Source organism: Zea mays, chromosome 4 (genome assembly GCF_902167145.1).
Source record: "Zea mays cultivar B73 chromosome 4, Zm-B73-REFERENCE-NAM-5.0, whole genome shotgun sequence".
Classification (NCBI taxonomy): domain Eukaryota; kingdom Viridiplantae; phylum Streptophyta; class Magnoliopsida; order Poales; family Poaceae; genus Zea; species Zea mays.
In genome coordinates, this window is record NC_050099.1 from 157411303 (window position 1) to 157423592 (window position 12290).

Below are 12290 nucleotides of genomic sequence, written 5' to 3' on the forward strand. Positions count from 1 at the left end.
GAATTAATTTACTGTTTCAAAATGTGATTTGATAACTGTCTTTACCAGGGTCGAAAAATACTTAATAAAGAAGATCTTTATCTAGTGTAAAAAATATTCGGCAAAGAAGCTCTTTGCTGAGTGTTTTGAAAAAAAATACTCGACAAACCACTTGACACTTGACAAAGAGCTAGATTCTAGTAGTGTTAGACGCTGCTCGTGGTCTTTACTTAACAAGTCATTAGATTTGTAGAAGGTTTGTTTTTTGTTTGTAGAGATCATTTTAAGATGCCAAAAACCATATATTTGGATCTTGGAGGCTAACATATCTATAGCAAATTTAAACGCTTTGCTAGCTTGGCTTTGAAGCTTTACAAACGTAGTGAAACAACTGGCATGGGAATTGCATTTCTAATAAAAACATAAACTACATATGTTTGTCAATTGCGAGAATCTAAGTTCTTATTGAGAATTAGACCCCCCACCCCCACCGATGTCCATGGTACTTCCAAGGTTATCATGTTACAGAACCAGCTGGAAATGGCATCTTCCAAGGTTATCATGTTTATTGGTGCAGAGCTTGCCACCCAATACCCAGCACCATGAAGGTTCATCAGGTTGACCAAGTTGCAATTCACTCACTGCAGTAGTAATACACTAATACACGACCTTGGAGCAAAGCGCGTGTTATTAATACGTTGTCTAGCCCTTTTCTATTCATTTTAGCACCACCTCTCATGACTATCACATTTCTTTCGGGAAAGCAGAAAAAAATCTATTACCCATGAGGCCATGATACTTTCCACTTTGACGAAGCGAAATTGTTAATTCCTCCCTTCCAGTATATAGCTCGCTCGCTCACACTCGGAGCTCGTAACAAAGTCATCACTCATCATCACATGAGCTTGCTTGTGACTGCCAGCTTTGCCCAGTGTTCATCGCCCATGGAAGAGCGGGTACTGTTCCCGGTGTCCGATTCCAGCACCACCTGCAGCAGCTCTGGCTGTACCGGCCCCAACTCCCCTGTCTCGTCATCGCAGTATTTGGACGACACCAGCGGCGGCGCTAGCAGCTCGAGCAGCCGGAAGCGGCCGCGCCGGGAGCTGAAGCATCCAACGTACCGCGGCGTGCGCATGCGTGCGTGGGGCAAGTGGGTGTCCGAGATCCGGGAGCCCCGCAAGAAGTCGCGCATCTGGCTGGGCACCTTCGACACCCCCGAGATGGCCGCGCGCGCGCATGACGTCGCGGCGCTCGCCATCAAGGGCCGCGCCGCGCACCTCAACTTCCCGGAGATGTCCCACGAGCTGCCTCGCGCCGCATCGGCGGCCCCCGAGGACGTGCGTGCCGCGGCGGCGCTCGCGGCTGCGATGGAGATGGAGAGCGTGGCGCCGCCCACTTCTAGCGAGTCTCGCGACGGCGCCTGCAAAAATGACGAAAACGAAGGGCCGGCCGCATCTAGCTCGTCCGGCAACAACGCCGACAATGCCCAGAACGAAGAGCGGGCTGCGCCGTCTGACCATTCGATGCTGGCTGACGGTGACGGGCACATCCTTAATCTCGCGGTCTTCGAGCTGCCGGACATCCTACTCGAGTTCGGCTTCGCGCTGCCGCTGCCGCCGCCGTCGACGTCTTGTAGCTATGATTTGTCCTGGGACGAGCCGTTGCTGCTCTGGGAGCACTGACGAGCAAGAGGGGGCAACGTGACATGCATACCAATGTGAAGTTAGATAGGTGCAGCTGATGATCCCATACATGCATACTTTTACTAATCAGCATTGATTCGTTCGCTGCTCCTGTGTCAATCCTGATGCTAACTTATAGATGTCAGAGTGCAACATGGTAGCAACTAGCAAGTACATAGTTTATCGATTCACAGTTTGTAACAGCCCAATAAACATCGTCAGCCGTAAATTTTCCAGCTTGTAATCAAGATCCAGGACTTGCAATCCATGACATTGACATTTACTTTGGACATCTTTTTCCAAATGATAAAGTCACATGAACTGGCAGGTGATCCGCTCGATTGTGTGGCCAGTATATAGTTCAATTTTAATTTGTGCCACTTAGGTCTCATGTTTGTTTCGGCCTAGATTATATATTGAATTATAGTGCAAGGGCAGGAGGATATAATATCACTTTGGAATCATAAATTAGCCGAAATAAGTTATCCAATGCTAATTTATTTCAGCTGATTTGTAGTTCCAAAGTGATATTTTAATCTTATATCTTTCTACCATAATTCAACTTATATAATCTAGAAGGGAAACAATCACACCCTTAGTAGCATAGACTCTAGTCACCCTTTTTTATTGGTGGCCAAATGTGGTGGGGGTTAGGGGGGGCACGGTCCGGTACTAATATGGCTAGACTCGTCTCGATTAGACAAGACACTAATAGACAAAGCCAAATAAATGTATTATGTCGGTACAACACTAGTACCTGATCGGCGACCCAGGCACTACGATAGTGTCCTAATTGTATCGTGTTGGTATTATGGGCACGACAAACATATTGCGGGGTCGTGTTTCTTCAGGCACTACAGTCATAGTCATACATTCAAGAAATATAGTAACCAAACTGATATATGGATTAACTGAGCCATTAAGTGCAATGAGTACCTCATTAAAAAATTACTAGACAAACTCACACAGCATGATAAAACCCTAATTAGGTAAAAAGAGCGTAGCCCAGCTTATTGTTTCATGTTACAAGTTCATCATATTGCTAGACCTAATAGAGAGATAAACAATCATACATATTTGCTTTTGCCTTCTTCAGGTTCATCAAGATATAGATTAACAAATGACTCTTCAAGTTCTTTATCCTCCACTTTGTGTTGGCTCTTTGTTTTCCCTTCCCCCCAATTTTGATTCAGGCCAACATCTCCACTAGATTAGGGGCCAAACGACGTCCTCGGCTCTTTGCTCCTCTATAATCCTATCAGTTAGACTAAAAGTACTTTTCTCAACGTCACCAGTTCTAGCTACTTATAGCAAGGCACTAGCAGATGTTCTAGGCATATTAGGAGTTTGATAGGGAGTGGAGTAAGAATAACCAAGACTTGTGGCTGTGGGAGATGGATTAGAACCATATATCTTACCTCAATTGATACTTTTCTTACATGTATTGCTTGGTTTTGGAGGTCTCTGTAGTGTCATAGTGTGGAAGTTCCACCACAAGGAACGATATAATAAGCCGAGCTCCGCTTAGTTTGTATATTAACCTTCTTTTAGTTCAATACACAGATTCAATTTCACTTAGCCAACATATACAAGTTATTGTTTTAGTAGTGATGGTATGCATTGGTAATAGAGAAATAGATAAAGGTATTCGTTTGGTCAATTTTGCATAATGGATAGTTTGTCATCATGTAGGGGTACTTCAATTTTATTTTCTCTAATTGACACGCCTTGAGAATTAACATGGGTGTATTTTTGTTGACAAAAGGCCTGCTTGGATGGTTTCCAGTTTTTGTCTAACCAAAACCATGGTAAGGCAAAGCTTAGGTTTGTCAATATCAAGGCTTGCACAATTTATTATGGTAAAAAGTATAGGTGTGCATTTGGTTCAGGGTCATGACAATAGTAGAAAGCACCATTTCGCTCTTATGCAATTTAAAATTTTTATAGAGTGTCATCAAAACTTTGATCATAAATATTGGCGTGCCAGTTTTTTTTAGCAATGAGCCAATTACTTGATGATTAAAAGTTTTATTTGGCTTGTCATGATTTTTTGTTAGGCAAGAATTGAAAGCCAACCAAGCAGGTCCTAGATACTAAGACAATAGATGCTATTCTATATGGTAATAACAGGATTTGGATTTATTGTGTGGGGTATGTGCCACCTTGCTAATTTATGTATGCCCAATCATATAGGCTAGGATCTTTTCGCAGTACAGGCTCTCTGCGCGGTTTATTAGGCAAGGTTTCTCAGTACTCTGTTAATACAGTGAAAATTTTCTTTTTAGTGATGGTATGTTTTCTTTATCTATTTCTAGAGAAATAGTTGAGGAAAAATTCTCCAGTAATATATGTTGTGTCCTTGAGAGAGAGAAAAAAGAAAACATAGCTACCACGCTTGGATCTGAACCAGGGTCCATGGGGGGTTGGGCGGTAGGTGGGCAGGACGCATGCTAGGATATGATCACAAGGCTGTTTAGTAGGTTCGTATCATGTCTACAAGATAGGGCTGGTACTTACAAGATAAGGTTGCAGATGACCACTCTCATCAACAAGCTTAGGAGGCCCTAGCGCGTGGTGTGTGGACTATATGAGAATGAGATGACGCGCGGCATGCATGATGCAAGGTTTGTCCTGGAATATGATACCCCGTTTGTGTCGTCCAATCTTAATTTACATCCGTTTCCAATCTTTAATTACCATCTGAGCCATCCAAATGAAGTTCATGTATGAGGAGGCTTGAATTCAGAAACTACGTTCAGTTCAGTACTACTGCCCTTGCTTCCCGGTCCATGAGATCCCAAGATGGCAAAGTCTATAACAAACTCTGCCCACGCCGGCATAAAAGACAAGATACACTTCTAGACGTGAGAGGTCCCCCACAGCAGCCGCTACAGAAAGTAGGTCCGGCCGTATCCTACTGGCCACTGTCGCAAACCCCCAAACATGTCATGACTCATGAGCCATGCAAGAGAGCATGAACTACATTCCAGAAACGATGGAGACGATGACCCTGTTCTTGATGAAGACAATTAGGCCTAGCTAGAGGTATCAGACTAAATATGCACTTTTATAGAATATATGTCCCTCATCTCGTCCCCTGCCCCTTCAAAAACTGGATCATTTACGTCAATTAAGGGCAATTTTGTATTTATACATAGTAAATAATGATCTTTAGTATGTTTTGTCCCTAGAATCAAACAAGATATTCTAGGGACTAAAGTTTACTCCAAGTTTAGTAGATTGAATAAAGGAACCAATCAGAGTCTAAATAACGCGGGAAAATATGGGAAGAAAACAGGAAAAGATGCAACGTGGGCTGAGAAAACACGAACACGAAAATAAAAAAACCAACCTAACTGATTTTGGCACCATTCAAACCAACCTGGCTGGTGTACTATGTATTCACATCAGCCAAGCCGATTTTGGGTTGTGTTCAAACCGGTCTACTCAGTTGTATAGACCCTGCATCCCGAAAACTCTTTTCCAAAGGTGTTTTCGATGCAAATAAACTCTTCATTGATCCCAAAATTTGCAGAGGGGTTCTTTAGGGTGTTTAGGAGCTATACACCAAAGATCATCATCCAGAAAACTCAGAATCAAATAAGATAAAAACATCAAATAGAAGAGGATTTTGACTAATTCCTCTAAGTGATGGATCTATGTGCTCATAATGTTTCTGTCTAAACTATTGGCAAGGATGCTTCTCTAAGGTCCTAGCACATATTCATCTTTAAGGCAAAAAAACTCCTGGACTCAAAATGCATCAAAAGCGTAAAGAGAGGAAAACTAGATAGAAAAAAACAAAACCAATTCATAGCAAGATATCTTGAGCACAAATTCTAAGAACAAGTTTCTTTTTGCACAAAATAATCTAGAACAAGATCTAGTCTTACATAAAAGAACATAAATAGAGGTATAAGACTCACATATGTGGATCTCTCTCATTATAGACTCAAACTAATCTAGAACTGTTGATCCTAGACACCTAAGTAGAAATGCAGGAAATGAAAATGTTGGAGAAAGAGAGAGAGGATGGTTAGGAGTAGATGAGAGCACCTAGAAAGGGGTGAATATGTGATCCTGCAAAAATACAACTCAAAACACAAACTTGGTCTAAAATTAGGAGTTAGTGCAAAACTAAACCAAGTTCGAAGTGAGAACAAGAGAAAGAGTCCACTTCACTTGATTGCTCTTTCAAGATATAAATTAGACTAAGAGCAATATTACATGTGAATTTGGATAACTTAGGAAGCAATAAAATCGCAAAAAATTAAATGCACAAGAGACAAGCGATTTTATCTCGTGGTTCGACCAAGCCTGAAATGATTGCCTACATCATTATTATGGTGTCCTCTTTGGACAAGGGTTGCTTTCAACCTCTCTCAAGTGATCCAATGATCAAACTTAAACGCCACGGTCTTCCTTATTTAAATAGTTCCCTCTCGCAAGGAATCTTCATAAATTAGAGTCTCTTATAGTCGTACCCAAGATCAAAGTTACAACTTAGCACAAGAGAGGGAAGAGAGTACACGCACAAGAGCCAAAAACCATCCAAACAACATAGGAACATGATCACAAGAACACAAATACAAGAGTTATAAGAAATGGCTCAAAGATAGCGCTTGGATCTCACTAAAACAACTAGATGTGTTGTGGTAGAATGTTGGAGTGTAGTATAACTCTTGGTATGCTTGTGTGCTAAAGAGGTGTGCCATAGGATCCTTTTATAGGCCCAAAAGGCGCCATAGTTGTTGCCCCTTCTTTCTAAAAAGATGTTGAAATATGTCTGTCTGCAAGGGTACCGGACCGGTGGTGCACCACTGGATCAGGAACAGTCTCGTGCCTCCTGGGATCTGATGGCACCCTTCTATAGCTGGCTAGCACCAGACCGGTCTGGTGCACCTCCAAATCGGGTGCCACGTCAGCTAGGCGTTGGCCAACGCGCGCCCACGGGAGAGACGGCGTTGGAGACGGTCCGGTGCACCACCAGACCTGTTCCTGTAGACGGTCCCGTGAATTTTATAATAAAACTCCTAAGACTGCGAAGTTCGGTCGTACTGGCGGTCCAGTGCACATGGATCCGGTCCGGTGCGCCAAGCCGTCCAGTGGATAAGTTCCAGGCCCCTGCGGACCCAGCCCGGTGCGCCACTAGACCGGTCCGGTAAGGCCTAGAATAGCCCAACTTAGGCTCTTTTGAGCCTATCTTCTTCAATATTTTTGGCTATTCTTGGTAGCTTTCCAACAACTTAGACAAACATTATTACTACATAATCCAATTGACTAAGTGTAGAGAACTCACCTTTTACTTGGTCTTTCACCAGGATTTGCATTTTGGCTCAAACTAAGTGGAAGCACTTTTCTCATAGAATAAAGCTAGAATTCAGACAAAAGAGCTAAACACATAGTATCAGGCATTTGCAACTTATCTAAGTATTAAAACCTCATGGTTTTACCCTTTTACCAAAAGTTGCACTTTCTAGCCTCCATTTTAGCTCTTTAGAACTTAGCACCTTCAAATTTCCTTCAAGTGGGCATGTGCTCATACTCTTATCAAACTACTTAGTCCATGTTGGTGTGTTGGACACTTAATCACCAAAATGGGTAGAAATAGCTTTCTAGCACATCCTTTTTAGTAGTCACCCTCTTATTTATAGAGTTGTTACACAATTACTAACATGACCCTAAATATTTAAGTTGAACTAGTACAAACAAAAATGTTCATCCAATGGGGAGATTAGAGTTAGCATATATTGAGGGTGTGCATTCATGTGGGAGAGTGCATGAGAGTTGCATTCAAGCTTGTCATTAGCCCTTTTAAGTGTCTTTTATGGGGATTTTCTCTTTGTGCTAGTTGTGTCAAGCCATTGTCTCCTCTAGAGAGACTAGCACAAATTGTAGAGTTTTGAGTTACTCTATTTTTTCTCTAATACTTCTTGAGATGTTTTGAGAATCATTTGTTGTTTTAATATTTACCTAGTGGTATTAAGTCCTTTATTCCTCTTTTGAGGACTCTATTTTTGCTTGTTTGCGTCGAGTTATTGTCCATGTCTTTAGGGACTAAGATTTGTCCATTTAAAATGACCTTGTTTTATCTAATCACTGTATTTTAGTTGTTTGGGTGAGTTCTTAGTTTTCCTTTCTTTTGATCCATCTCTTTATGTTGGTGTTAACAATGCACTCATTAATTGGGAGATTGTGAACATATGGTTGATATGTGCTTATGGTGTTCATTGTGATGAGTGATTGTCAAGGAGATGATAGGATTTGGTTGCATTTGAGACTAACATTAGTGTGAGTGAGTTGGTGTTGTGCAACATATTTCTTGTCTTATGGTGCGTAGGTGTGGAGCTTGGCGATCGACAGTAATGAAGATCAAGTGGTTTCATGCTAATGGGCTAGACAAATGACATGAGGCTTAGACTGAGGGACCAAGGAGGTTAGATGATTGATCATGAATGGTTGACACTTAGGGACATCAACAAGTGCAAGTGTGCATGGGGTAGACTGATTGACCATGTTAAGGCATTGGTTGACCAAGTCAAGCAAAAGCACTAGATGACTTGGTAATTGGGCAGTTGTGAGTTGATGGTGTGGCACATGTTGCGATCATGGAACAGTTATAGTGGATACGCTTCTTTAGAGCTATTCGGTGATTTGGGCCTCAAAACCACTAGTCGATAGTTTTTAGCTTTGGCACACAAAAACCAAATGGATTTTCAGTAGGAACAAGAGGTGGCATGTGGCATAACCACAAAACTTGTGTTCAAGTGAAACAAAGTCGTGACATGTCTATGGCCATTAGATGCACTGATAAAGAGTTGGATCATTTTTTCCTCTAAGTTCAGCACAAAATATCTAAGGGTGAGTTAGCGATGTGAGATAAGATCTAGAAATAAGGGCGTGGCTACCCATGACCAACTATCTCTTTAGCATTTCATTTATAACACACCAATTTCGTGATTAGATAGTACTTTAGTTTTGCTATCCAAATCATGTCCTCTAAGAGAGATCTATAGATGAGAACCCGACCTCTATGACAATTCATCTCTGTAAGACTAGACCATGTTCATATTGAACTTTAGTAATAAAGAAACTTGTTCATTGAATTTGTGCTCAAGATCTTTTGGTTTGAACTCAATTGGGTTTTCTGTCTCTTTCTCGTTCCCCTCTCTTCACCCTTTTGACGGATTTTTTCCATGGCTTTTGGGTTTATTTGAGTATATACAAACTTGTTAGGACTTTAGAGTAGCATCCCTGCCATACAATTTGTGCAGAAAACTTGTGAGCACATAGACCCATCACTTGGAGGAAATTGGGAGAAACCCCTCTTTTATTTGGTGTTTCCAAATCCAGATTGATTCTGAGTTTTCTAGGTTATTATCTTTGGTGGACAGCTCCTAAACGCCCTAGAGAACCCCTCTATCAAATTTGGGATCAAATGGAGTTTATTTGCATCGAAATAATTTTTTGGAGTAGAGTTTTATGCAGCCCGTAGAATTGGCCATGCCGGTTTGAATAGTACCGAAAAACCAGCTAAGCTGGATGAGGTGGACAGTAGACCAGTTTTGTTGCGTGGTTTTCTCGTCGAAAAACATTTTCGCCTATTTTTCATCCGTTTGACTTCCCATCTTTTCCATCTTCAGTGTATTAAGTATAGTTGTACATTTATGTCGGGCCTGATGGGCTAACCCAATACACGAAAAAGCACAGCCCAGGCACGGCAGAGGCCCAAGATGTTCTATTGTCGGTTTGGCCCAGTCTGATGCACTGGGTCGTGTTTGGTCTAAGCTCACAGGCCATGAGCGGGCACGGACACTGCCTGATTAAGGCGGGCATGAAATGGCTCATAGAGGTACGAAAATGCCTATATATTTGTTAAAATGTACTTGATTCCACACTAGTTCCATGTACTTGTATAAAGAATGTGAAACTAGAGTTGATGCTCTTTTGCATCTTTGAATTAGAGAATGTTGATGTAATTTTACTTTGTTATGTACATTTGACAATAAACTCTATCTAGAGCTGGCTGTACTCTTTTCCCTTCTGATAAAAAGGTTTTTACCGAGGCAGTCATTACACAGTTATAGTAACTTAATAGAAACATTAAGTTTTCTTTTGGACATATTTGTTTGTCTTATCTTTCATTACTTTTTTATTAAACCTGATATGATGTGAAATTCGAGGCATAAATTGATTTCGGACCAAAAATTTGATTTTCAAGTTTTTTATAATTTTGAGCACCCAAACTATACGCAACCCTTTTAAGTGTCGTACCGTAGGCTAATCCCGTGAGCCGGGCTGGCACAGCTAGCGAGCGCTTTTTGGAGCTTGAGCCATGTCGAACCGTGAACGTTTACTATAGTATTAACTATCAAGGCACTAGCTGGCACGTGTGCACCACTCCTGATGTTTCAAATAATTTAGGATTTAAAATAAGAAGAAAGTTGAATTAGTCTCTCATTCACCGTCCCCTCAGGAAGCCTTTCTCGGTACTTGGCAAGCATAGCCTTTTTCATGTGGTGGCTTGCTCCGATTTTTCATGTGGTGGCAAGCATATTAGTGTACCAGAGACAGGAATGTCACTCTCATATGTATTGTGCAGGATTAAAACGAAGAGGGTAGATGGCAGCAGGGGCCGGCCGGGCTCATATGTGTACAGTTACGCAATAGACTAGGAAGGTCATGTGGTGGCTTGCTCCGATTAACAAACCTTTTTCCCTATGCATGTGCAGGATCATATCAGGGTGGCATTACCTCACGGTACAGTCTAACAATTATAGAGTATTTGGCTTGAAGAATAAGTTAGTTCATCATCTTCTTGTTACTCTTTTTTTTTAAATGTAACGAGTTGATACATTACCACCATATTCTTCATTGTTAGTTAGTACTACCTTGAGGAATAGGGTCATCCTACCAAATTTAAGGACTGAATTCATAATGTATCATCTTATCTTTGATAAAGTGATTTCTCAAACCAAACATGTGCTTAGTGTGTATCTTGTCTAATATATCTCGTTCTGTACCCATGTTGGTAGTAGACTACAATATATATTTTTTAATTTTTTTACAGGTATAAGTGGTAATGGATCAGGATTCAAATGTTTCTCCACAACAAGTTAGAGCTCTTAATTAATTTTAGTTTAAAAATAATTAGAATAGAGTTCAGGCCTAATCCGATTTGATCGTTGTAAAATTTAGAGTCTATTATCACACCCCTAATTGCAGGTGCGCTCTAGCTACCATGCCATGCGACTTCCTTTTTAATTTGGACGTTGTAACAATAGTTTAGTTTTGTTCCTCTCCATACTCCGATCTGCGATGGCTTTAATCATGATGAGTGTTCATGGGAACGGCAGCGGGCTGTTTGTTTTAGTGCCTCATGCTAGGAGTCGATCGTCAGCCAGCAGCAAGTGGCGGGTACCTTTCTTTGGGAGCTGTCTAATTGATGCTAAAAGCAAATAATAATTGACGCGGAAAGCAAATCCAGTTTGTAACCACAGCACGGAACGGGGAAAACTAAAATTGTATAGGTGACTAGAGATTGAATCCGATCGACATCGGTCTCAGGTACAAATCGCCAGAGGTGTGCGCATGCAAGATTGGTGCCGCATAGAATACTGCCGAGTGGTCTAATCATGCGTAGATTGCGCATTTTGTTAATTCAGAGTGCTATATCGGCGACAAAAAATGCCCCCCCCCCCCCCCCCCCCCCCCCCCCCCCGCATTTTGAAAAGGAAGATTGCAAGACCGCTTGCTTCTAAACAAAACCTGCGGGCGGCCGGGACTATTCAATAGCGAATCGTCCTACGCTACGAGTTGCCGGACCCCGCCAAGAACGACAGATCACCAAAGCCGGCCCTTTCAAAGCTCTGGTACCAGCAGCACATTAATCTGCTGTATGTCGATCTAATGCCCATTCCTAGTCGCCCGAATCAATGGCCGATCGTCCATGGTTAAGCCCTCATGGCCCTGCTCCTCTTTATGTTACCTAACAGACCTTTTCACCCCCGGAATCATCTTAGCTTGTCGTCCAAAGCATGCAGCAGCCTTCTTCCGGGGCTGGGGCGGGCTCGACAGAGAATAGGATTCTAGCGAGAAAGAAGAAGCATGGCTTGACTTCCTGGCCCATTGCATAATAAGCTAGCTCACAATCACGCACGGATCAGACAGAGATCAGGCTTTAAGAAATGCTATCTAGCTAGACAGATTCGTGCCTGCGTGATGAATCATGAGCGACCAGTATAGGCACAGCATGGCAGATGTTCTCAGCTGGTTTGGAAAGGCTTGCTATTCGTTAAATAACCATGCTTCGATCGATCCTCGGCTGTTGAGACAGCACTGATTCTTCTTGTAATTGCTAGTGCCTGTAGTACTAGCTAGTAGTACTACTTGAAAATACAAAATTAGGCAATCATGCAGGGCCTAATGGAACGTTGAAGGCATGCATGATTATAATTATGATTACTATAGGGTGGCGGTTACGGCAGTCACATCTCGCATCGATGTTGAGAAGAGAGTGCTGACTGCTGGGAGCTTCCGAAAGATGCAGGCTACGATAGGGAACCACTGAATGTGATTGCTACGACCAAAATGATTCTAGTAACGCTAGCTCCTTGGTTAGCTTTTGTG

The 12290-nt window shown here is 42.0% G+C and overlaps 1 protein-coding gene across 1 annotated transcript; it reads left to right on the top strand.

The window, feature by feature from the left end:
- Positions 1-723: 723 nt before the first annotated feature.
- Positions 724-1946, top strand: LOC103653867 (ethylene-responsive transcription factor ERF043). The gene has a single exon (XM_008680678.4). The coding sequence runs from the start codon at positions 879-881 to the stop codon at positions 1659-1661; it is 783 nt and encodes a 260-aa protein (XP_008678900.1). The 5' UTR covers positions 724-878; the 3' UTR covers positions 1662-1946.
- The last annotated feature ends 10344 nt before the right edge of the window (positions 1947-12290 follow it).

Bases quoted from the DNA above. Each gene is read 5' to 3' on its own strand.
- LOC103653867 (XM_008680678.4), top strand. From the start codon at position 879: ATGAGCTTGCTTGTGACTGCCAGCTTTGCCCAGTGTTCATCGCCCATG.